The following is a 27,577-nucleotide window of genomic DNA, read 5'->3' on the forward strand; positions in this document are numbered from 1 at the left end:
AAAACCGTCATTTTGAACATTCCTGCAATTCTTGAATGGGCATGGGACCCACAAAGTTGTCCTCAGCATGTTGCCATCAACTTTGGGAAGGAGCAACAAAGCAATGAGCACTAGGCTCAAATGGCATGGTAAAGATGGCGATTCAAAACTGTGAAACCACATCACATGAGGAGCAACTCATATGAAGCGGCATCCACATGAGTGTGTCCACAATTTAGTTCCTCGGGTAACTGCTGGTGGGGAATTTTGCTAAATGTAAACAAAGTCTCTTTCTAGCTGGATCCTTGGAGATTTCTGTAAAGTTCCTATAACTGCTTAAATATTCTGATGTGTTCAAAAAATTCTGCCTCGGCAGCAGAATTTTACAAGGTGTGGGGGGGTCATATTCTGTTATGAAAGTAAGCACATTTTGTTTTTTTAAATTAAATGCCTGCAGCTGAATTCTCTCCATACAATAATATAAAAATGTGATATTTTCAGATTTACATTAGTGAAAATGAAAGCACTTGAGTTTTCAGTCCTACTCAGAACTGCTCCTGCTTCTTTCCTGAGCAGGAATACCCTGCTTGCCAAGACACTGATTTTGTGGGTGGAGATAGAGTCAGCTTGTAAAATATGCTTGCTCTGTAACAGAATCCATTTCCTGCTAACTACAATATTGCAACACACCCACAAATAGAAACTAGCACTTCCTTAAGGCAGAGACTTTTACATGTAAGTACTGTATTGATATTTTCAAACACTGTCCTTAACGTCCTTGAAAGTAAAAGCTGAAAGAAACTGTGTTTTTCTACTCAAAACCAAAAGAACATGATCTTAAAACTTTTTTTTTCCTGTTGCAATTGTTCTAAAGTTCCTCAAGTAGGGTTTGTTTTGAAATCAGATTTTTTTTTAAATCCGCAGTGTTTAATGGGTTTTGCTGTTTGGCTATTTGACAGTCTAAATTCTGGAATGGGGAAATGTAAACAGTTCCACTTTATAACTACTGATGCAAAACTGCTTTAAACCAGGCCTCTGATTTATGAGAGAGTGTGGCAAAAAAGAACAAAAATGCTGCAATCTTGTGCATGCTTACTTTGAAGTAAATCTTACTGAACTCAGAGAGGCTTTCTTCTGAGCAAATTTGTATAGGAGAAGGCTGTGCAAAACGTTACAGCATATGCATTTAGAAGAATAACAAATTAAATCACCATCCTTGTAATAATGAATGCTGGTGAAGAACTCATATACATGATTTCACACGGGAACCAATTTTGCATGTTTCATTGTAGTTAGAGCCCACTGAATCCAACCTATAAATAAAATTACAACTGCTGCTATATGTGCAGGCTGAATCCAGAAATAATTTACTCAATTTCTCCACAGTAAATATACATAGGAGTGTAATCTAAGGAAGGATACAGACCAACCGTTAATATGTGAATTTTTGAAAGACTGAAGGTTTTTTATTATTATTTTGTGGAAATTAAAGCACACACAGTAGTTGTAAAACATTTGAAATGCCACGTAGTTCTTCCCAACTTCCTCTAAAAGACAGAAGAGGCTGATTAGCATAAGATTGCATAAACATGGGCAGAATTGCTCTTTGATAACACAGGGCAATGTGTCATGTACAGTAAGCCCACACTGAACTTGTGTACATTCAGATTTATGTGCTTGGAGAAAAAAAAAAACTTTAAAATTTTGCTCTCAGTTTGTGTTTGGCTTGGTAGGCTGCAATCTGTACAGGCCTGCCCCAACACAGAATACCATATGAATTAGCGGTACCGAGAATTTTTTCACAGTAGTTTTTCTGTTGTGGTAACAGTACTTTTTCCAATGGGTACTGGGAACTAGTGCTATTGTGTCTGTGTATTTCTTGGTTTGCCTCATCGTATGTTGGGGCTGAACACAGGGAGGAAAGATTAGCTATCCAGGCCAGCTGTGTATATACATTTGTACACTGTAAATGTCAGCGCTTTTCTTCAGCTGGAACTCACCAGAACTCAGTTCCAGCACCACTTAGGTGGGGACCATTGCCATTATAAGGGAACAAGGGAGGCATTCATGGTGAGTTCTGTCACCTCTTTCCAGGGCTAGAAAAATAGCAGTGGAAAATGTCATTTTGAACACACAAAATATACAGCAAGTGCATCATTTGGTGGTAAGTTAATACTTTCCTGAACCCCACTTGGTTCCCAAACCATCCCTTAGTTCAGGGGTTGTCAACCTGGTCCCTACCACCCACTAGTGGTCATTTCAGGATTCTAGGTGGGCGGTAGGGGGTTCTATGGCACAAGCTGAATCCTCCTTCCATTGAGCACGGGTGGGCGGTAAGGAAATTTTACTATCAAGAAAGATGCATTAGGGGGCAGTAGGTATAAAAAGGTTGACTACCCCTGCCTTAGTTCATTTGCATGAAGTTGGGAAGCCAAGTCAAAGTACGGTGGTACCTCGGGTTAAGAACTTAATTCGTTCTGGAGGTCCATTCTTAACCTGAAACTGTTCTTAACATGAGGTAACACTTTAGCTAATGGGGCCTCCCACTGCCACCGCTGCTGCACCACCACGCGATTTCTGTTCTCATCCCGAAGCAAAGTTCTTAACCCGAGGTACTATTTCTGGGTTAGCGGAGTCTGTAACCTGAAGCATCTGTAACCCAAGGTACCACTGTATGGTCAAGAAAGAAGGTTGTAACATGGAACAGCCTGGGGGAAATAATGACTGGAAAATGAAGAGAATGAGGGATATAGGAGACATGAACTTGATGAGATGAAGGCAATCAAAAGGGGGCTTAGAGAAGTTTCTTAAATAAAAGGGATTGTGTGTGGTAGAGAGTAGAGAGAAAGGGGACGACTCTAGCAATGGAGGATGCCAGGGAGTCTAAGCAAGAGCAACTAGAGTGCAATTTGTTGTATTGATTTCAACTAATCAACCAGTGTTTGGTTACAGGTCTTTTATCATTTGCTGAAACTATACCAAATGCTGAGTTTTTTATGGCTGTGTGAGCATGATTAAAACTCAGAGTAAATGCTTACCTAGGCATTATTTTAATAGGTTCCAGCTCTTTAGGGAGAAGACTCTAATTCAATTTTAAAATAAAACATATTTTCTAGCTAGGCAGTAAACAACAACAAAAAAAAAACCAAAACAAAACCCGCCATTTCTTAGATGTCACCTTGGAGATTCAGCAAACCAAGCCACGGAAATGATTCCTGATAGAAATCACTTATTGCTCAGACTTACAGCAGTGGCTACGTTTACAAAGGAGCTGTACTCCACAGCTCTGTACAGGCTGGGGGGAAAAAATAGCTATTTGCTGCGGTCAAGGTCTCTGTTCAAAGTCCGATAAAAACGCCGATATGCTGCTTTAGTAAGTGCTTTCGTCTACTTACTTGCGTAATACTTGGCAGCTATACATTTCTAAGCAGTCCTTGACGTGGGAGAACTGCCGACTCTGCTCTGTAGCCTTGCTTTTGCTTTTCTTTGTGCCTCACCCTACTCAAATTGCAGCTAAAAAACTCTGCTTTTGCTGTATATATCTTCTTTTTTTAAAAAAATTAGGTTGGTATTCTGCCATGGCTATGAGAAGCTTGCTTTCTGACCCTAGCCACTATGTCGAATCCTTTCGTCTGTTCCTTGAGAATTCGACGGAGCATCAATGCATGCTGGAATTCATTCAGAAGAAGCTGCCAGGCATATTATCAAGGTAAAAGCATCAGGCATCTTATCAGAAGGACAAACTATTGTTACGCTCTGGCATACATGATGTTTGTTTGTGCAACAGAGCCAGGTTTGCAAGAACTGCTGGAGAGTATCAGACTGCTGTTTCTCTCCTTGCTTCCCTCCCTCCCTCCCCCCTTCTCTAGATCTTTAATAATGTTTTACTTCAGACATCCCAGTAGAAAGCTTTTCTTTGTGATAGGGCTTGCCTAGCAGAAGACAGGGATCTCATTGTTTGCTCTCATGTAAATATAGCTCAACTTCCACGTATTCACATACAATAATGAACAGCGATCATGATTTATCAGGATGTACTTTCCTTTGCAAAACAAAAACAAAAACCCTAATAAAAAATTTTAACCTCATTGATGATTCATGTGTGGAAGCTAAATAAACACATGTGGCGTATTGGCTTAGGGGACCTGAATGCCCTAACCACAACAGTTTGTCTAAGCATAGTATCCTAGTATATGGAAGCCCCATAAAAGTGTGCACTTTGGAACAAACCACTGAGACCCAAACCTGCTCCTGTCTTCATAACTCCACCTTTTCATTTATATAGGCCCATCCTGGGTTCTGCTAAACTAGACCAAGACCATTTCTGGATTCTGTCAAACTGAACTGATTGAAAATTTCTGAAAATGAATGCCATTGAACTTTTTTAATACCTACTGATATCTTACTGTTTTAAAAAGATGCACTCTTTACCTCCTCAGTATAGGCAGTGGAAAATCTACAATCAATATTCTAAGTGTTGGTGGTGGGGCAGGTAAGTAAAGTATGAAGAAATGCATTTAATTATTAGAACTACGGGTTTATATTATGCATATAACAGATTATAATTCATTTAATTTACAGTTTAGTTTCCCAGGTAGTTGTCAATAAAACCAGAAGCAATAGGATTATCTATACAATATGTTGTATGGAGGAAAAAGACAGAATGACATCCAGTCTAATCCTTTGTATATTTACAGTTTTAAGGTTTTACATTTTGTATGTTGAGACCTAGATGGTGAAAAGTGGGATATATAGATATAGATATGTATATATTTACACACACACACACACACACACACACACACACACACACACAATATTAGTAAGAGCTGGGCATTACTGAACCCACTGAAATTAATAGGTTTGATGTACCTACCGTATTTTTCGCCCTATAGGACACACTTTTTCCCCTCCAACAATGAAGGGGAAATCTGGGTGTGTCCTATGGGGCGAATGCAGGCTTTTGCTGAAGCTTGGAGAGCGAGAGGCAGCCTAGGCAGCCCTACGGGAGGTCCGGCAGGGATGTCTAGGCTGCGGATAGCAGCCTGCCGCTCGGCGGGCGGGGCGCCCTGAAGCAGAGCGCCCCCCGTGCCAGGCAGACATCCGCAGTGTGGGGAGCCTTGCAGGAGTTCCCGGCAAGGCTCCCCACGCTGCGGATAGCAGCCTGCCGCCCCGCGGGGGGGGGGGGCGCCCTGATGCAGAGCGCCCCTCGCGCGGGGCAGACATCAGCCAGCCCCACAAGCTCGGGGGACAGCAGGGAGGCGCAGCGCCGCCATCCCGCTGTTCCTCGACCTGGTTCTGTTTCCCCGACCTGCTTTTGGGGGGGAAATAAAGGCCAAAAAAAATTCCTTTATTTCCCCCCAAAAAAACTAGGTGCGTCCTATGGGACGGAGCGTCCTATGGGATGAAAAAAACGGTAATTCTGCATTGGATCGGGGTACATCATATCTGACTTTGGATTCCATTTCCTTTTCCATTACCAAATATTATACTAGTTGACCAAATGTCCAGAACACAGAGGGGATATGAAAAGGACTGACTGAGCAATCTCCACTAAAAATTGTATGTCGCACTGTGACTACGATCTTAAAACAGCTTAATTTGTAAATTAATCAACTTGTGCCATTATTGCCTTATCAGTAGCGTGAGTGGTGAGGGCAAAGAGAATAGGCAAACATGGGGAAGAGACAGAAAAGTGAGCCATTTAATACACTATTTTGTTTTCTGGTGATAATCAACTAGATATCAGATCACACTATCCTTCAGGGTGGTCATACTCATTTGCTGCAGGACTGTGCAAGCTTTTTTCAATGGTTTTTTTATTTTAAATACTGAATTTAGCAAAGAAAGAAGAAAAAGAAAGAAAGAAAACCAGAGAGGGGAAAGAAAAAAGAAACCCATCAGCTCACATTAAAAAATACAATTACTATTAACACATCCATCTTTATTTTATCTAAATATTTATAAACTGCACTTTTGTTTTTTAAAAATACAAGGAGGTGGTGTACACCATATGAAAGTTAAAATGATACAAAAAATCATTTTAAAAAACCATCCATAAATACAGGTTGGCCAAAAGAAGGTGTGCATTTCAGAGGCCTGTCTAAACACAATTATAAGGTGGATTTGTAAGAAGGCAGGAATGATTCCTGCTCAACCTTTGCTAGTAGGGCATAGTAGTAAAGGCTCACTCCCTAGTAAAGGCCAACCAAAACCTCTGGGGGCACGAGGAGCCACAAGAAATGCCACATCAGAGGATCTCAGTGATTGAGGTGGAGCATTAAACACATAAATTAATACAGACCACCCAAATGTCCAAACAGGTATTCACACAAAGTTAGTGTTTATAAGAAATGTGCTCAAATTTAGCAGGGGCAGCAAGGCCCTCAGACCATTGTGAAATAGAAGGTGGGTGATCGTCCCTCCAGGCTTGAAGTAGAAACGTATTGGTGAGGGAGGGCTCACAAAATCCACTTTTGTTGCCCTGCTATTAATACCCATGCTAAAGAGCCATAATTAAAAAGTACATGGATATCTGCACATATCAAGGTTTTTGCTACTACACAGTCACTAGTTTAGTGACTGAACAACCCTGACAGAGAGCCCTACTTGTTCTGGGAAACAGCTCTACTCACCACAGTGTGGCAGCAGGTACTATGGAGTCATGTATGTTAGCCATACATAGGCTTATTCTCCATTATTTTAACTAATCTTAAAAAACAAACAAACTCAGGTGTGCTACCAAAAGGCAGCTATCCATCAGTCTTAGTGCAGCGTTATCACTGACTCTTGGTATGAGAAGCACCCGACAGTAAAATGCGTAAAAGCAGCGTCTTTTAGACAGTCTCACTATAAGTGGCAATAACTAATAGTGAGAATGTGTTATGCCAGTCCATAAAGAAAGTACGCCTTGTTTTCACCCTTTATCTTATTAATGTTGCCAACTCACACCCTCCAATCACAAAAGGCATTTGCTGTGCTATAAAACAGCAAATGTGCCATAAACAATCCATTTCCTTGAAAAGTTTAATTGGAATCTTAATGGTGAACATAGTGATAGCCTTTTTAAGGTAATTGTATCGGAGAGCTTAAATAATTCCTATAGCTTAATTTGAAAGTTGTTGATAGCGCAGGCTGCCGCATATTCAGCTCTTGAATCCCCCAAAGCACTTGTTTGCATATAAACAACTAACTGAACTCAATTAAGGTCGTAGATTAAGCTACAAATCAAAGGGGTTGGGGGAAGGGGTGGTTTATAATAACCTGGTAGGGGTGGTGAGTTGATTACTTGTGAATGGGGAACGATACAATAGAAATGTGACTTTTTTAAATTTGGAGGAACAGGTTTTTATATCAGTACAGAGTTTTGTTTTGTTTTTAAGGAAAGAATAGTATTTGTACAGAAGGCACAGGAACTTCTGTATGCTTAGAATTAAGGACCAGTGTGCTTCTGAGCACATGCTCAGCTCATGAATTTGTTTACAGGATCAGAAATGTTCTCATTGTTAATACACACACACCGCTCCTGGTTTCCCCTCCACCCCCAAATATTCATTTCAACAATCTTTTTTTTTGGGGGGGAGCCTTTTGTTGCTGTTATTGTTAAACCTTTGGGAGTCAGAAACATTGGTCAATATGCCACAAATTACTCTGAGATCTACCAGATCAGCCTTCTGCCAACCCATCTACATTGCTAAACCAAGTAATATATGTCAAGTCCTGTTACAAATAGTGGCAGCTCTCCCTCTCATTCTCTCCGCCCCCCTTTTTTCTTTCTTGTGTCCTAGGAGAAGTTGACCTTCAGATTCTTGCAGAAGTACGGGCTAAATATCCTGGAGTCGTCATTTGTAACGATGTGGTAGAACCAAGTGCTGAACAAATAAGTGCCTACAAAGGTATGAGTGCCGCAACCCCAGAGTTGGTCATGACTGGATCTAATGGTCAGGGGTCCCTTTACCTTTTATGCTTTCTTGGTTTCATTTCTTAAAAAGCAGAGTACAAAATAATTTGCCAGATAATTTGTCCTATCTGTTGTATCATTCTCATCCCAGGAAGTAACACTTCCAGGGAGCATTCATTCATCCCAATTTTATTGCAAGGGAATGGGGTAGCTATCGTTTGATAGCATGGCAGTGATCCAGAGGAGAGCAACAATAGCTTAATCCCTTCTCAAGCAGAAGTGGAAACAGTACAAGCGAAGACACTTGCTGCTGAAACTAAGAGGAATAGACTGCAACTGCCTGAAAAGTTAGGTTTGAACTCACTCCGAAGTGAAGGGCTACTTCATATTAATTTCCTAGATGGATATAAACGCACACAATATGTATGTTGCCAGTTCTGATGAAAGCACATGTCTGTTTTGACATGTGTGTTCATAATGGGAAGCTAATTTGTTGTATACTTGACAAAGTAGGCGTATTTCCATGTGAAGTGGACCTGAGAGATACTAGCTCTCTTCAGATGTTCAGCCTGACCACATAAGCACCAAAGGAGAGTTGTGGGACAGGAGCATGCAGGCCACCCCTGACCCCCAGTGTCCCTGTGTGTGCTAGCCCCACTTCTACTTCTGACTTTTGCAGGAGTGGGACAGGGCCAGCAACCAAGGGAAAGCTGGAGACAGGGCTGCGGGTGTCAGTGGCATAGCGTGGGTTGCCAAGTGCCCGGGGCTGTGCAGAGGGGTGGGTTGGGGATAGAAATGGATGGAGTACATTCAACTGCCTAACAGTGTCCAAGTCACCCAGGAGATCGCAGCCACAGAGATAAGAAAAGAAGACTTGTTCCATAGTCTGGAGAGGTCACCTTCCTAGAGAAGCCTTTTTCAATGCAGCCCAGCAATGGAAGCACACAGCTGTATTGAGGCAGCACCAGGTGTTGAAATTTTGTGCCCCCTAACATTTTTGCACCTGGGACAACTGCCCCTGCAGCCCTCCACTCCCTACTACACCACTGGCAGAAGAAGCTACATGTTTTTGCCTTCCCATGGTCAGGCTGAACACCTGAAAAGGGCCATTGTCTTGTGGACTTTCTAAACTTCTTTGGTCATTAGCCCAATTCTGATTTTTGGCATAGGGAAGCCACATTGACAGGCATTAGCTTTCTTTCCCTACTCTTCATTTCCTGATGTCTCCTCACAGACTGTCTAGTGATTAAATAGAAGCAGACTGAGTCAGATTATTTTCAGTGCTGATATGGATTACTACTCAATGATCTCCGAGTTTAAAATAGCAAATTAGATTTGAACTGTGGTTGTATAGGCTAGAGACTGATAAATGGAAGAGAGGACTGAGCAACAGCCGCAGCATTCAGAAGTGGTAGCCCATGTCCAAGAAGGAATGCAAAGGAAGAGAGATAAGTGCAGGTGGAACATTTCTCATCTATTTCACAGGGATGTATCCTAATCGGAGCCTTGAAAAATGTAAGACTTTGATTTGATGTGCTAAGTTAAAGCTGTACCAAAGCACAATGTGTTTGAATGCTATGCGTATACAAAGCCCTTAGAGCACCTCCAGACTGTCAATTTTTTCAGGTGGGATTCAATTATATTCTGGCAAATTCAGGTTGTATAATTACAGCTGATTGGGAGGTCTTGTGCAGCAAACCCTGCTCCCCCCCCCATTGGACTTTTTGCTATAAGGAAAGTGACAGGGAATTGCATTAGAAAGTGAGGGAATAACACTTGCTTTGATGCCAAATAATCTCTCCAACAAATAACCAATGCCACCTAATCTCCCTGAACACAAGGGCCTTTCCACACTCTCTGTTTATAGTGCTGCTATAGTTGCTGTTTGATCCAATGTAAAAACTGAATTTGGAGCTGATTGTTTGCACCTTTGGTCACATTAGAGAGTGAGGGTGGGGCTTTCCTATGCACACTAATGGTTGTTTCTGTGAGAAAGATTTTTTGGCTGTAGTCACACCCCTTGTGTATCCTTGTGCTCCCTCAGCCATTAAATGTCAGAGCTGAAAATGGGGATAGCAATTTTGTAGCTTTTTGTGTGTGTATTTAGTGTCTAGTATTCCCGAATCCTATTATTGTGGGAGTACAGGAAATTAGAAGACAAACAATGGGTCAACCTGAGCTATGGTGAACCTGGTTATTGTGATGAAATTTTGTCTGCAGCTAATGATTGTTTTCACAGGCAGTACTTTGACTCAGCACCATCATTCCTATCTGCCATCTCTCTCCTCTGAATAGCTCACAAATTCACAGTTTGCACTGGCCAGAGGGAAGCAGCATGAAACAGACATCTCCCAAACCACTCAGCAGCCATCCCCTCTACATAGAAACCAGGGCAATGCTTGCACACATGCTAATAAATTATTATTATTATTAGTCACACAAATGGATATATTGAGGATCCATTCCAGTTTTTTCACAAAAGTCAGATTTCTTGTGGTAGATTTTCTTTTTTTAAGTACAGTATTCTGGCATGCTAACTGAATAATGATTACATCATGTGACAGAGTATGCAAAAAAGAAAAAGTCCAGAAAAAAAGCCACTATACCACTATAAATGGAAATGGCCCTTAGAGCTATTGGGGAACTTTCTGCCTAGAAACAGTGGAATCAAAGCTTGGAACAGGGTTCAAGTAGCTGTGAAACAGGTTCCTGGTTTTCTTTATTTCTGATAACTTTTGGGGCACCAAGAAAGGAGCATGCCATATGTCATGCTTTCAGCCTGGGATGCTAGAGAAATAGCAAGTATTTTCTGCAAATCAGGAAAGCACAGCAACCACCTCTGTCATTCAGTGCTCACAACTATGCTTAATTCAGAACTGATTTCACGAGCAGTTAAAATGAGGCACAATGGGGTTAAGTTTCCTATGGATTCTGGGGAATCAAAAGCCAATTGCATAATATATGAAAATACCTTATACACAATCTAGCCAATGTTATCAGTGGATATCAAAAGTAGCTGCCATTGGGCTTATCTGCTTCAATTTCTCCCGTGGAACCAAGTAACATTTTATGCTGTTTCACTTTGTCCGGATAGCTGTACTCTACAACCCAGCCACTGCCTTAAGATATTTCTTCTACATTGTCCTGTAAATCTAAAAAGTGACCCTGGAATCTGAGTTCTAGATATAAAATAGCAAGTATATATAAGAACATATTTTCCTCCTGATTGGATTCATCAAACTACTTGAGAGGATGGAACTGGGGGACAGATTCTGAAACAGCCGTATGATTTATGCTGCTCCAAAGTGTTCCTTCCACTTTGCTTTGCTCTGTGGAAGTGAGTGAATGGAAGGTGGCACCTGGCAGCTCAAGACTGGTCCCGCCAGTGACACCAGCGCGTTGTGCTTTTTAAAATATATGGCTTTCAGCTGCTTTAAAATTTGAAATGGAAATTTATTCTGTATTTGCAATTGAGATAAACTGTGGAGCTATCATATTTTAGAACGAGTAGCAAAGACAGAAAACCTTGAGAACATAAAGTTTTCTTGGCACAAGGAGACTTCGCTGGAATATGAAAGTCGAATGAAGGCAAGCAAAGAAGTGAAGAAATGGAACTTCATCCACATGATCCAGGTAAAGGGAGGCCTCAATTGTGGGACAGTTGTGGTTGTTGGGACAACTGTTTTCCTCATGCTACCTTTCGTATGCGATAATACCACTTGAATGTCAAAGCGGTGCTCCAGTCCCTTGTATTCTATAAGTTTGTTCTGTTCACAAGCAATAATATATTTGTTCCAAACAATCAAGCCCAAAGAAAACAAAGAATGCATGCAAAACTTGCTGTAGAATAATAAGGACAAAACTCTGCTTTGCATTAGCTAGCGCATCTGAATAAAAAGTGAGTAGAGCTTAATATTGCTGCACCCCTTTTCCCTCAGCTATGCGGTTCTCTGGCACAAAACTCAGTTGCACCCCCAGCTTCCCTGCTTCACCTCTCTCTGAGGTCTACCGCCCTGAGCTGGATTTCTGCTAGATATTTTAAACCCTCTTTATTTTTGCTGCCACCACCAGGTACGAGAATAATTGCCAGCTCTAGCATAGCCAGTCAAGAGGCAAGTGTGTATGATACAACAATATCATCAATAATAGAATAAAATATTGCAGAATTATTCAGTGCTCAGAAGCATGTGGTCTCAGTTACATACTTTCTTAGATGCTGCTTTAATCCATAGAAACACCTCTACCTAACTCCATGCTTCTAAATGTACCTAAGCAAAATCCACCCTCCCCATCTATCCCAAATGCTGTCCCTACTTGCTAAATCCGTCACAATCTACCCAACACTATCCATCCAGTTCCGAGGACCTTCTGAGGGACCTCAGGGTGAGAAGAGAAGTTACAAGGAACCAGGCGGAGGGCCTTCTTGGTAGTGGAACCTGCCCTGTGCAACACCCTCTCATCATAGGCCAAACACAAACTTTCTGGAGACATATGAAGGCAGCCATGTATTGGGAAATTTTTAATGTTTGATGTTTTTCTGTGCTTTTTATTATGCTGGAAGCCACCCAGGGTGGCCGGGGCAACCCAGGCAAAAGGCTGGGGTATAAGTAACAGATTATTATTATTGCTATTAATTCTACAACCTTCTCCCACCAGTATTTGAAGTCCCACCTGAACACTACTCACTTCCAATATTACAAGCACACCCCATTCCCCTCCCAATCCAACATTGACCTTAATCCATGTACTGTCCTGAACCCCCGGCCTACCTGGCAGCAAGTCAGTACTGTATGTCAAGTCCAAAGTCCAAGTCCAGGGACCGAGCCACACAAGCAAATTCGAAAGCTCAGGAAATGCAGTCCAGTGTCAATCCAAGTAGCCAAGTCTGAAGTGCTGTAGTCAGAATACAGTTCAGAGTCACACCCAAATCACAGTGCAGGAACATGCAAGTCAAGACCCAGCAACATGGGGAGTTGAGCAGAAACAATGCCTCAGCTTCCCTTTTCTACCTTGCCTGCTGATTGCAGCATCTGGGCTTGATGAGGCATGTGACCCTCACCTGTTCCAAGCCCACTCCAGCTGAGGAATCACACATCCCAGAGCTAATGAGCTCCACCTGGCCAGCTATGGGCCCTTGCCTGCCTCAGCCTCCTGCAGCTCCCTATACCTTAGAGCAGTGATGGCCAAACTCGGCCCTCCAGCTGTTTTGGGACTACAGTTCCCATCATCCCTGACCACTCATCCTGTTAGCTAGGAATGATGGGAGTTGGAGTCCCAAAACAGGTGCGGCGCCGAGTTTAGCCATCACTGCCTTAGAGCTGTGTTCATGGAGACAGGGGCTCCTCTGGCTCTGGTGATAGGTCCTGCTGCTCTGGTTCCTGTGCACTGATCCACATCCCCACCCCATCCTCCGTAACCCTGTGAATACTTCCTGCACCAACCTCTCCTTGCCCCTCCCCACCTTGTCCCAGTGTGTTCCAGTCCTGGCCACACCCCTCGCCAGGATCCCCTCCCTCCTCTCCATTGTCCTGTGGGTTCATGATGCTACTTGCCTACACATTTAGCACAATACATACTACCATATACTACTTTACTGTAGTAGCTCTAATGTGTACGCAGTATCATTTAGATACACATCACAAATACATTTTTGGTTTGGGTATATTTGAGTTATTTCACACAAAAATGGGAGCATTCACGGAAAAGCTTCAGTGAGCTCATTCTACATTAAAGTGGTCCTTATATTTTCTAGATGCTGTATTATGTAAAAGACATCCCAGCTACTATCAGGTTTTTCCACAGCCTCTTGGAACCTGGGGCCAAGCTCCTTATTATTCTTGTTTCAGGTAAGTACTGATCTCAGCAGTTCAGGCACTGGTAATCTCAAGATTGAATTTCTGCAATGCGCTCTATAAAGAGCTTACTTTCTGCTTCCAGAAAGTGCAGTTTGTGCAGAATGCTACAGTGCGGTTGCTGACAGGAGTAAGGCCAACTCAGCCTATAACACCTCTGCTCAGAGATTCACACTGGTTGCCATTTTCTTACCAGGCCAGTTCAAGGCGTAACTACAGGTATATAAAGCCCTAAAGGCTTGGAACCAGTTTACTTGTGGGATCACGTTATCCCATACTCAACTTCTTTGATCTGTGAAACTGGCGCTGTTCCACATACCACATAATACTCACACTGCAGTTTTAAGAAATCAACCTTGTAGTGCGGTAGTGCCTACACTTTGGAACTCACTGCCTATTGATATCAGGCAGGTGCCTTCACTGCAATATTTTTGGCAACTGCTTAAAACATTTTTGTTTAGGCATGGCTATCCAGACATTTAGATGCTTACACACAGCCCCTTTTACAGTTAATTATCTTTAAATGCTTTAAGTGTTTTTTGTTGAATTTTAATATTACTTGTAAACTGCTTGGGTGTATTATTACAATCAAGTGGGGTATAAATTTTGTTAAATAAATAAATACTACCAAGTACATTTCTTACACACTTCAAGGTTGTAATTTAGACTTCTATTTGATTTCCTATGAGTCTGTTTTCAGAATGGAACACCAAGATCCAGCTGCTTATACAAATCTATTTCTCAGAGATTAAAAAATACAAAAATTAAATTATCATACAAGTTATATAAAAATTTCTCATATTAAAATGCACCATAAAAACATTCTGATTTAAACAATCTTATCTATTTATGCACCCCTGTCCCAGTCTTCAACACACTTTTGACCACATAAATAGACTATTATACATGTGTGTCAATTGTACACACCCAAACTCTACTTTTTTAAAAAAAGGATTTTAAAATACTTGTGTTAATCTGCCCTTTCAGCCTCCTCCTGTGCATGTTTTCTTGGATATAAGTCCCACTGAGCTTAATGGAGTTTACTTGGAGTTTAATGGTGCATAGAATTAGCATGTCTATTCTGTAGCATCATGAACAGCTTCATAGATTAATGATATGCAATGAGTTCGAGAAATCCATGCAATATTTCTTCTGGTATTGGTACCACATAATTAGCGGCTAAAGTGGAAGTTAATCTCCTTTGTGGGGAGATACCTGTTCTCATGATGTGGGGGAGGTGTGTCTTTTTCTACCTTCTAAACAAGGCGTATCTCTTACAAACACATTTGTTTATTACAGTTATAATATGCCGTGCTTTTTTCTAAAAAAATAAATGTTTAGGGGTACTCTCATTTTCCTACTCATATCAAAATTCTGCCCCTCAATGAGACCAAACGTAGATTCACAAAATGTTTGGGGTTATGTGTACCCCTGCATCCCCCCAGAAAAAAGCACTGATAATACGTTATAATATAAAACTGAGGTAAGAGAACCCTTTTTTAAAGAATGGAACACAAAGCAGGATTTCTAGATTCCAGGCACAGAAGCTACACATGTTGAACCTCTGCAAAATTGTTGCATTGTGTATGAGTCAGTTACAATCTAGAAGAGTGATGGGGAATTATCAGTTTATTCAGCTAGGAATGGGGACGGAAGAGCTTACTTTTTATCCCTGAATTGCACCGAGCCATTGAGTTAATTAAGACTGTCGCTTAAGCACTACAGGGGAAGTAAGGCCCATTCAATGCAGTGGATGTTTATTCTGAGTAAACATGCACTGGTTTGTGTGTTGCCCTCATTAGAAGATCCCTGATTCTTTGGATGTCATGGAATGTAATGAAGTTGTCTATCACAGAGATACGAGTTAATTATATAAACATTAGAAGAATTCGCAGAGTTATAAAATAGCTTTATAAAGTTCATAGCAGACAACAACAGACCAAAATGTTCCATTAATTGCAGAATGTCTCCGTTTCCCCTCCCCTAACTGCACACAAATGTCACAACAAATGTTGCAAACAGAATAGGCACTAAATCTGAAATCTCAACTCATGCAAGAAACCCAATTGTTCTTAATGAATCCATTAATCTGTTGCAGATTTTTCAGAATAGCACATGTCGTAACACCTGACTGCATGTGGCATTAAGTAAATCTCTACAATGGAGCTCTGTTGTGCTATTTTGCTGGCTCATTGCCCATGTTTACTGCCCATTTTGTTTAATATTGTGATACAGTGTTAAAAAAAAAAAGAATCCCATTTTAGGCTGGTTGTATTTGACACCTGAATAAGAAAGTTGTGATCAAGTCAATTGCAAAATAGAATACCAGAGGAAGTGGCATTTATATGTTCATGTGGATATAGTACCGAGGCAACAGAGCAAATTGAACAGATTACACACAGCAGGTTTCAGTGCCTAATGGGCATCTTATGAGTACAACCAGCCAAAGTTAACCGTTTTCAAGTTCCACTGATTTCAATGGGCGAGTTAAACATGTATGAAAAACTCTTCCATTAAATTCAATGGACCTAGCAAGTGATTGAATAGCCTAGTTTGTGCCTGAAGTGTCCTATTCAGTTACAACAGTGGCATATTTTTTACTAGACATAACAGATATGATTTTGTTATGAGTTCTTCAAATGCATACCTAATTTTATCTCTCATTTTGAAAATGTGTATCGGTTTAATAGTACAAAATTTAAAAAGGGGAGGATAGAATTCTTCACAAATGTTTGGTGCAGCTGTGGCCACCCTTCGCTCTTAAAGCTGGGCCTCTAAACTGGGGGCTGCTTCTCCTCCATAAAGCTCACTGTGTGACTAAAATAATAAATTTGGTAGGGTTTATATAAATGGCTGCCTTTCTATCATAGGAATACGGGGGGGGGGGGCGGGGACGGGGACCAGGAACACAGCAGCACACAATTGTGTGAATTACAGGGAAATGTAACTAAGAGCCATACATACATCACATTACATTGTGCATGGTTAAACTGTTCCCAGATTGCATTTTTTCCTGATTGCACATCGAAGATGGCATGTCTGCATGTTGTCTCCCCCAAATCCTCACACATAGAATACGAGCATGCCAGGGAGAAGTCCCACCTAGCAAACCAATTCCCACAGCCATTTCAAAACCAGATGTTGCAGTTCTGTATTTCAAAAGTTATTGGCTCTAGGTATGCAGGTGGCACTGTGGGTTAAGCCACAGAGCCTAGGACTTGCCGATCAGAAGGTCGGCGGTTCGTATCCCCACAACGGGGTGAGCTCCCATTGCTCGGTCCCTGCTCCTGCCAACCTAGCAGTTTGAAAGGACGTCAAAGTGCAAGTAGATCAATAGGTACTCCTCCGGCGGTAAGGTAAATGGCGTTTCCGTGCGCTGCTCTGGTTTGCCAGAAGCAGCTTTGTCATGCTGGCCACATGACCCGGTAGCTGTAAGCCGGCTCCGTCAGCCAATAAAGTGAGATGAGCACGCAACCCCAGAGTCGGTCATGACTGGACCTAATGGTCAGGGGTCCCTTTACCTTTACCTTTACCAGGTTACAAAAGTAAACTTAAAATTAACTCCAAGATAAATTTGAAAAGTTTAATCTACATTCTGGCAGAGGCTGAGGTACTGTATTTCACTGCATAATGGTCACCACCGCATAATAGTCACACCCCCTTTCTTCAGTCCCTAAAATCGGTCCCAAAGCATTCAGGGAATTTCTGAGCACCAAGGGAAGAACTCAAGGGCACTTTTGCTGCTGGGTTGGTACAGGATGCTGAAGCAAGGGAGGGGGTGACAGGGAGGGCTTGTGACAACTGTAGACCTCCAGTGAAACAATAGGCCCTAATGAAACTTAGATACTGATAAAAAAGTATGCTTGAGTCAGTGTCCACTGGTGCCAGAGGACGCCCAAGTCTCAGTTTGGGCTGTAAACCCACCAGCTTCCCTTGCCTAGGGTAAGTTTGGCAAAGGAGATATAGAAGGGCAGAAGGGTGGGTTTGTGGCTCAGATACTAGTAATAATCAGGAGAGGAGATATGGATAGTCATGAGCGGTAAGACAGGTGCAATGGGGAAGGCTGCCAAGGAGACCATGGGGTTAAGTGGAAGAGTGGCAAGGGAATAAAAGCACTAGACCAGGTGAAATAGGAAAAACAGCAACAGAAGAAACCATCTTTGAAATAATACTCCCACTTAAATAATACATAAAAGCAATTTCTGTAGTTCACCAATGTGACACCTGTGAAAGACTTGCTGTTCTTTGGCAACTCCTGTGCTTTTCAGCGGAGCTTGTCCATGTAGGAGTTCTTAGCAGATTCTTCTCGGTGTAAACTTTCCCCTACAGAAGTAATAGGGGATATTCATGAGAAACTGGGAGTAGAGGCTAAAAAGAGCAAAATGGTAAGGACACGGTTTAAAGGCTTCAGATCCTCCTACATTCTGCTTGTCAACAAGACCGAGGCAGCTCTGAAGAGTTATGTAGTGTTGTTTTTAAGATAATAGTCTCCCCACACATTCAGTTCTCAACAAAGTATTGAAAAACAAAAGTAGTGCCATATGTTGCATCTACAGGGAGTGATTATTTTAATGTGCCAGTCAGGTAGTGTATAATTGCTCCGTTCAGAAATGGTGTTGAGTCACAGAACACTGACACCAGCACATTTCCTGCAATTAGTGCTCTGCATTCATTTTCCGCCAGGTGGAGAAGGGAGGTGGGGGGAAATATAGACAAATTTGTTGTGCGGCATCGATTCTAAACCGCCAGAGTGTTTATGTTTCAGAAAGAAACTGTTTAAAGATATACTGCTTTCCAAAAAGGCAGGCAAATGGCTTTATTAGCAATGGGGATTTGCAGTCATACCTCTCAGCAAGCCCTCATTAGTCTTGAATTTATTGCTTTCCTACCCAATGGGGCTGGTGGCTTTGGCCTTTTATAAATGATTCACATCAGAAATGCTGAATCATGCCACCAAGGGTACCAAATAAATGGATTAGCCTGAATTCACTTCCCACTGTTCCTGCATGTGGATATATATATATATATATATATATATATATATATCCATCCGCAGGATCTTATCTGTGTCCCTTATGCTAGTTTTTAGTAGATTTCTATAAGAATAGCTCCCTTGTCACAGTAGGATGCAATCTGACTGGCCTAAGGTTACCAAATGTTCTTTATATTTTGAGATATCCCCTATTCCAGAACTTCACAGATGAGCAGAACATAATGGATGTCCCTTGTCAGAGAATCTTGTCATTTCATACTTCTTGGAATAGACACCAAAGCTCTTTGATGTCTTGGGCTGCTTGCTTCTCTTTGGCCTGCTTTAAATCGGTGTAATTGTTTGTCAGTGGTCTGGCATTTCCTTGCAGCTTCGCCTCAACGCTAAGCTGCGGCCTCTCTTAAATGTGCATACATTGGGCAAGTTCTCTGAGTCTTGACAAAATTCCATGAAAATGAATGGGGTTTTAATTGGTCAGCATGACTCAGATACAGGTGAGATTTATTTCCTATTAAGCAGGCATAGGATCTGGCTGAATGTTCTATTTCTTTACTTTAAATGGGCTTAACCCATGAGTAGTTTGAGAGCTGTGACATAACAAGTTTGTTGGTTTGTTCAAGCCCCCAGAAAGCATTTCTAAATGATAATAAAACAATTCATTAAAAAGCAGGGAGCTTCTAGGCTCTTACTGTTTTGCAGATGAGATTCAAGCAGGTTGCACAATTAAGGTAGATTTGGCACTCTTGTACAATACACTCACTCGACACACGTCTTGCTCCTCTGGCCTGGAATCAGTGCCTGAGGAGAGGGCATGGAATCCATTTTACAACTCCAGTGACACAGTATGGCTCCTGACAGTCCTCCTTCTTTGTGCTATGCTCCCCCAGGAGTTTGTTTCCAGCAATGGGTTCCTGCATTGCTGTTCTGGGATAGTCCGCTCTTCACTATTGAGAAATTCCTCTTCTTGCCCAGTAGCTCAAAGTGTGGACAGGCGGGCCTCAAGTTGTGTACCTTGTCTTCCAGCAAGGCAACCAGCTTGCACTTGCTACAGGTGTAGTTCTGCATGTTTGCAGGCAGGAAGAGAAACATGGCACAGGTGTTGCAGTCACTGCAGCAGTTCCCTCGCCGTCCATGTCTCTTGGCCCTAGGCGCACCATGAGACAGCACTCTGGGCCTCCCCTTCAAACTCCCCTGCTAGATGCCCTCAAAAACACCCCTGTTTACTAGTCCTATTCATGAGCTCCTGGTCACGGGCTCCCAGAGGCTGCAAACAGCTAAATAGAACTGCTGCTGGCTGTTACTCCTTCCCTGTGACATGATGCCATATAAATTCCCCACAAACAAACCAGTACAATTGCTCAATAAACATATGGTGTATAGCTTCTCCACAAACTTTGTTCAACTATATTAGGATGAATGCTTCATAAACAGATCACCTGGGAGCTAGCCTAGTATCATATCAGGATTAAATGAGCAACCAGAACAGAGCAGATAATCTTCATTGCTGAAACTGATGAGTGAGTCCTACTCATTTATCAGCCACTTTAGCTTTACCTCTAATTAGACATTAGAGTCTAATGTCTAATAATTTCTCAATAGTTCATCTCTGTTGGCATTATGGGGGAGGGGAATTCACACAGCACTATTAGGTATATTACAGTGACTTTGGAATCCACTAACCCAGGCATCCCCAAACTTGGCCCTCTGGATGTTTTGGGACTACAACTCCCATGATCCCTAGCTAACAGGACCAGTGGTCAGGGATGATGGGAACTGTAGTCCCAAAACATCTGGAGGGCCGAGTTTGCCTATGCCGGCACTCACCAGTAGTTCAAGCAAACTATATCCTCATTAAGATCAAGAATTTGGGAAAAGTTATCTTGTAATGTCTAACCATGGTTTGTACTTGAAAACAATCCTAGCCTCACCACTGATGGTTTCAGGTGGTGTTAGGATGGCATGTGAGTGCTTTTCTGCTGGCAGAGAGAAGTGCAGGTGGAGGATGGGAGCTTCTCCATGGTGGAGGTCCCAGCTGCGCCCTAGCAGGTAAAAGCTACTACCAGCAGTTATGTTTACTCAGAAACAAACCCTGTAGTATTTAATGAGGATTTCTGTGAAGTACGTTTTCATAGGATTGCAAGCTTGGCATCCAGTGTGTCCTCTGCTGAATTTGTTCATGCACTCACTTATTCATACTGGACCCATAAATGGCTGGCATTTGTAAAAATTCCTCTCCTCATATGGACAACCATACATATCTTGATGAGATATCGAGGAAGAGGCAAAAATCTAAGGGCTTGTTTACCTAATCAGTTAAACTTGAATAACGTCTCCTTACTTCAACTTCTGATTTGATTGCAGATTCAGAGGATGAATCAAAAGCTGAAAAGAGTTAAACGAAAGTCAATAACCTGCTAAAATCAAAGACTTGCTTTCTGACTAGAGATGAGATAATGAGAGGACATTCTAAATGTTTTCTCCTCTCCACCCCCATCCCACCCTATTAATGTTCTGTCCCTTCAGTGATGTGTAGGGCAGCTATGGTAATTTCATTGTTTACTCTTGCAGCACCATGTGACAAGACAAGAACATCAAAAGTGGCTCTGGTCTATGACCACTATTAAGCATCTTTCCTTCTCTCTGGATGGTTAGGAAAATTATCAGCCTTGGTCTAATTTACCATGATGGGCCAAAGGATGGGCTTAGCACAGACTTCCATGCAGCTCTCTCTATAATCAGCGATTGGCTATTATTATTTTTAAATAAATATATATACCACCCTTCATCCAAAGACCACAGAGTGGTTCAGCACATAAAAATACAAAATAAGAACCCATAATACCTAATGAAAACAAGAATAAAAACAAACCAGTAACCCCCCTCCCACAAACACATATGAAAGGCCCTAGAACAGAGCTTTCAAAACTGCAAGTTCCAGGGAGCTCCGAAGCCCCCTCCACATTAACCTAGACAAGGACATTTAGTGTGGCTGCCCCTGCCCTGTGGAATACCATTCATGACAAGAAACAACAGGTGACCACTATTTGGACTTTCCAGAAACAATAGAAGACATTTTTTGTTCTGACAGGCTTTCCCAAGCTGCATAAACAGGCCTTTGCCACAAGTGTCTGCTTGTTAAGCGTTTTAGTATTGTTTTAAATGTATTTGTTGTGTTTCTGTTTTTAACTGTTTATAATTATTGTATGTGTAAATTGCCTCAAGAGAAAGTGCTTTACAAGGTGATTAATAAATCAGCAATAATAGTAACGAGGAAAATAAAACTGCAATATGATTTATTTGGCAGGAACCAGTGGCTGGGCCAGGCTCTGGGAGAAATACGGTTCTCGCCTGCCTCTGAATGATCTCTGCTTGTATGTTTCATCTGCTCACATTGAAGAGATACTTGATGGGGCTGGTCTAAAGTACAAGTCCTATGAGCTTCCATCTGATATGGACATAACTGATTGCTTCACTGATGGAAACAGAAATGGGGAGTTGCTGCTTGATTTTTTGACCGAAACCTGTAATTTTAGTAAAACTGCCCCCACTGAATTAAAAAATGAAGTTATCAGAGACCTTAAAAAGCCTGAATACAGTGAAAAGAGGGGTGACAAGTATTTTTTTAGTAACAATCTGAGTGCAATAGTGATTGAACCCTAAATGTGTTCAGCTGTGAAGCAGCCACTCAGTTGAATATTTACTATTTGTTAAATACTTTATTAGTTTGGTAAGTATGTGATGCTTGAGTCAAATACACATATATCCACAGGATCCAACCTTTTTTTGCCACTGTTACAGCTGCTTAACAATATTGTTAGGTGTTTACAATGCTACATATTAAGACTTTGCTAACAGATTAAAACATAGCTTGCAGAGTTGTACATCATTATCCTTGCGCAGTGGTTCTGTTGTTGGCTATCGTGTGCTGAGATCATTAATCAAAACTTGAAAAATTGCAGGCCTGTGTGCCTCTTGATTGATGGAAAAGGTGTTGTAATGACCTTGAAAAGATGAATCCTTTATGAAGAAAACAGAAAAAGGAAAAACATTTTTAAATAGAACTTTATAGCTGCCTTTACAGTTATTGCAGCACATATTTCAAACCTTTAAATTTTAGAGCCCACAGTCAGTTCTGCTCTTAGCTCTTTAATGTTTTTCTCTTTGGTTTAACGCTGTTTAAAAAGTAATATGTAGTGATAGGCTGGGGAGAAAAGGAGAAGAACCTTAAGATGCAGGTTTAGAGATGGGAAGAACAGGCCAAATGGCTGGGCATTTGTGCCTGCTTAATGGTTCCGGTGGAAGTGGAAATATCTAAGTGAAAGGGGACCTCCAGTCAAGGTCATTGTATACAGCTCTGTTACTAATATCAGGAATATCCTGTGTTTGGTGAATCAGTGGCCCTGTGCATATATCTGCTACTGCATACATTATAGGATACATGGGCATGCCTGCACACACCTACTGTCCCATCACTCAGAGCATTTAGAGCTTGCTAGCAGTGTGAGGGGTGAACATGTTTGAGCTTCACAGGCATTTCAGAGCAGGCACCAAGCACCTATGAATTCCCATTGGCACTGAGCCATGGAAGAACAACAATGGTGGATGCCTATCCTAGGCTTCTTCCCTTATCGTTCAGATATGTCATCATTGACACAGTGCAGGGGGGTTATGAGAGTGAAGAAGCTTGAAGAAAGAAGAAGAGCTGAAGCAGGGCTGGGGGAAAATTATGACCTCAATGGTGAGCACCTGCCTTGCATGTAGAAGATCCCTGCCATGTCAGCTTCACAAAAGCATCATGTAGCAGGTGAATGGCAAAACCCCTCTTTCTGATGTTGATAAATACATGCAGCTAGTTTAGGGAAGCTTCCTATGTTCCTTGGTAAGGGATGGAGGAACTCCCCAATGAGGAATTGTTGCAGCGTTTTTAGCTTAGAAAAAAAATGTGAGTAAGAGGTGATATGGTGGAAGTTTATAAAATCATGCATTGCATGGAGAAAGTGAATAGAGAAAAGTGTTTCTGACCCTCTCATAACACTAGAACTCATGGGCATCTAGTTGAATGTTGCCCCAGTGTAAAGCTCCCAAAGAAATGTGGAGCTACTTCTGCCATAGAATCGCCCTAGTCTGTCCGATGCATTGAGGACTAGGGATATGGCTTCAAAGCTGGAGCATTCATGTTCTGGGCAGGCTTCATTCCTGGCATTTCCCCTGCAAATTATTACAGAGGACCCAGCTATGTGGTTGCTCCCCATCTCTCCATGTAACCCTGTGCTCAAGTGGGGAGTATAGAAACAGAGAAAGGCAGACGCCTCCTGTTTTGCTGTCTCACAGCCTCATCTTGTGCCTGATCAAGATTTGCATGCATTATTTTGCCAGCAACTTTAAAATCCTCCTAAAAGGGATTTTTAGACAGGATGGTGCCTTCTCCATAGTCACCTGATTGACTAATGTAGGGTAGTTAAAAGCTACGGCTCATCTATTCCATTCCTCAAAATGAAACATACGTTGCTCAGATCACTGTAGCAAAAGGATGTGATTTAAGATGATCCCTTAGCAGTGACATTCACAGTTTTCGCACAGGCAAAATGACATTAGCGCTTCATGTCAGCTTCCCAAATGTCGGAAGGAGCGGATTAATGTATGAGCCAACATTTACGTGTTTCTGAACAATCTGTGGTTTTTTAAGGTGTGCTCTGCATTTATGCCTTAGAAACGTTGCTTTTTGTATTGATGGTTACAATATGGACACAATTCCACAAGTCTGTGCTCAAATAAAATAAATAAAATACCTGTTTTTAAATGTTCTTTGCTGTTCATTCTTCTGTGTTACACACTGATGGATGAGGCCAACTCTAACTCTAGCACAGATTTATCAGTAAGGATTTTTGAAAAGAGAAGAATATGAACCGTTTGGGATTCTGCAAGGTCTGTCCAGAGGCGCAGAACGGAGACTCAGTGCTTGTGTGATTCATCCCTAAAAATCTACATAGAAGGTATTTACATTTGTAGTTGACACACTTATTTTGCTATATTTTTTATGGTTACCAACAAAGATTAACGTATCGTCCAAAAGGAACAATATTTTCAAAGGAATTTTAGTACCACTACAGAATTGGGTTCACAGCTGAAAGACCATATTGTTGTACAGTACTCGATTTAAAGCTGGAAGGGAGATTTCCTTCTCCATAGTTGATGTTAATGCACAACATGGTGTGCATTGCAAAACTCATTTGAGCTTGGTGGGTGCATCTCATGCAGACAGGGATATACATTTCCCTTTGGCACTGATAGTAATGCACAATCAGTATGAATAAATCAAGTTTAGGCTTAACATGGAACTGCAGGGTAATTCCTCGCTGGGTGGGTTTCAGGGCTCTGTGAGCTAATCCTGTCCCCAGCACCTGCATATTTGGCTAGTATTTGAAGGAGCTCTTGGTACCTATTGATATAAGCATGGCTTAACTCTTCCACACACAGGAGACTGTCAATGTATTTGGAGCTTGTGAAGAATTCCCAATGGGGACCCTGGGTATGAGCTTCGGATGTATGGCCCTGCACACACTCCTCATTTTATTTCCCCATGTGTTCTCTGAAAACCTGAAAGGGGTTACTCTCAGCAGCATTTTTCTTCTGACTGCATCCTGCCCATTCAGGGAACGATCCAGAGACGTTATTTATTTATACAGTAGTATTTATTATCCTGGGAGCTCAAGACATTCTACCTGGTTCTGCCCCATATCATTTAGTCCCTGCAATAACCCTGGGAGGTAGGTTAGGCTGAGAGGCAGTAGCTGGCCCGAGATCACCCAGTGAGCTTCATGGCTGCATAGGAATTTGAACCCTGGTCTCCCAGGTCCTTGTCCAACACTCTAACCACTGCACTACAATATTACAAGTCTATAATCAGATCCAAGCCACCAATCAGGCATCCCTTGAGAGCAAATTCTCAGTGACAGACCCACTCAAAACAATCAAAGCAAGGCAAAGTCCTACCATCCATGTCCCTCTTGGACTTCAGTTAACTAAGATGTCATGATATCTGAAATGTATCTGTGTCCGAGATCCATGAACTGCAAACTTCTGGTCAACTTCTGTTAGCTACCAAGCTATTTAACTGGTCCCAGAGTCCCCAGTTGTGTCCAATAGCTTTCTCTCCATACTGGCTCTGTTGAGAACCCTTCAGGCAGTCAGGCTAAATGTTGATGTGCCATGTCTATTATTATTGTTATTATTATTATTATTATTATTATTATTATTATTATTATTATTATTATTATTATTATTATTATTATTTTGGCTGTATAATGACTACCAGTGAATTGAACAAATTAATTGACCTCTCAGATTCTATCATCGCTCCCTCCACATTTCTTTCATTTTAACAGCAGCACCTCTTTTATGCTGGCAGGTGGGTTTTCTTTTCTTTTTCCAGGGAAAAAATAATAAGTTGTAGGGCAGAATCTTCACTTTTAATAAAAGTATAAATGTTCAAATGAAAAGGATTAATATCTAATTTTACATCTTCATTTGCATGATGTGCCAAAATTATCTTAAATATTTGTTATGGATGAAACAGCTTTCCACCAATTTAGTCTCCTGCCCCCCTCCCAGTCTGGAGAATGTTAACATAAATTGTAGCATAAATCTTTGCCTTGTAGAGTAGCAGAAGGCGCATATAAAAACCCATATCTTTACTGCACATATTTCCCATTAACCATAATCTATTAGTAATTGAAGTTCATTACCAATTCTTGTAGGCTTTATTGCTATCATGCTGCATGACATACTGAACCTGGCTTGCATAACAAGAAGTCCTTGCTGGGAAATATCCTATTAACAATGACAGTGCATTTGTCATTGTGATAATAAACCCAAGAGCTGCCTGCAGATTATAAATTATTGTGGTGCCATTTGCAACGCTGTAGTTTAAAGTTTTGTCAGCCCTTCCATTTTAAGCCCCCTGTTTTTCAGTGAGTTATAACTTGGCCGTAAAAATCTGCAGCCTGCGAAAAATTTGGCTTACAAGGTCCTTGGCCCAAGAGGCTAAAAATAAGAATAAAAATTGAAAGGCTGGGTTCACTCCCAGTCAAATTATATACAAATGGAAGCCTAGTAATCAAATGGGAAGCTGTTTCTTTTGTATTTGCTTACCCTCCTAATTTATTCTCTTTTAAAACAGAGTATTTGATTAGTAGCTAAGTGCCACTATTGCAATGTAATGGCTAAGGGCCAGCACAAATGTAATACTCCCGATCCTTTAGTAACAGTTAGGAGATTGGTAACTGGCCATGAAATTGTGCAATTTATTTGGGAAGGCCTGTAGCTCAGTGGGCTTTGTGAACAGGTTCAATCCTCAACATCTCTGGAGTGGGCTGGGAGAGACTACTTTCTAAAAACCTGGAGATTCTCTGCTAGCCAGTGTAGGCATTACTGTACTGAGCTAGATGGACCAATAGACTGTCTCAGTATGTGACAGCGGTTCCCTTTGTCCCTCTTTTCCAAGTTCCAGTATAAACACACACACACACACACACACACACACACACACACAGTCTTAAGTTTGTACTGCCCTAAGCAATAGTTAATGCTAAGGTGTTTCCATGTTAACCAGGGTTTACAGGTTCATTTCAAATTCAGAGCGAGATCAGAACTCTGGTTAGCATTAATTGTGATTAGGATTGGTGTAAACGTAACCCTTAGCTCAAATAGCTATGGTTGTAACGGGGGGGGGGGGCAGCAAAGAGCAGTAAGAACACAACATTGCACTCCTTTTAGGCACTTCTCCGCCTTTCCCCTTGACAACCAATAGGTTTGGGTCAGAGCTTGGGAACATTATAGCAGCAGGAACCTGAAATA

The 27,577-nt window shown here is 41.6% G+C and overlaps 1 protein-coding gene across 1 annotated transcript; it reads left to right on the forward strand.

Annotated features, from left to right (window-relative positions):
• Positions 1-589: 589 nt before the first annotated feature.
• Positions 590-24,525, forward strand: LOC308590237 (histamine N-methyltransferase-like). Its single transcript, XM_081200065.1, has 7 exons — positions 590-714; positions 3,544-3,688; positions 4,419-4,471; positions 7,767-7,874; positions 11,382-11,512; positions 13,632-13,725; positions 22,026-24,525. The coding sequence occupies exons 2-7, from the start codon at positions 3,558-3,560 to the stop codon at positions 22,379-22,381; spliced, it is 873 nt and encodes a 290-aa protein (XP_081056191.1). The 5' UTR covers positions 590-714; positions 3,544-3,557; the 3' UTR covers positions 22,382-24,525.
• The last annotated feature ends 3,052 nt before the right edge of the window (positions 24,526-27,577 follow it).

Source organism: Podarcis bocagei (assembly GCF_964188305.1).
Source record: "Podarcis bocagei genome assembly, chromosome: 1".
Lineage (NCBI taxonomy): Eukaryota > Metazoa > Chordata > Lepidosauria > Squamata > Lacertidae > Podarcis > Podarcis bocagei.

Coding starts and splice junctions, on each gene's coding strand:
- LOC308590237 (XM_081200065.1), top strand. CDS start 3,558: ATGGCTATGAGAAGCTTGCTTTCTGACCCTAGCCACTATGTCGAATCC. Junction 3,689..4,418: donor CTGCCAGGCATATTATCAAG/GTAAAAGCATCA, acceptor TTACCTCCTCAG/TATAGGCAGTGGAAAATCTA. Junction 13,726..22,025: donor CCTTATTATTCTTGTTTCAG/GTAAGTACTGAT, acceptor TTTATTTGGCAG/GAACCAGTGGCTGGGCCAGG.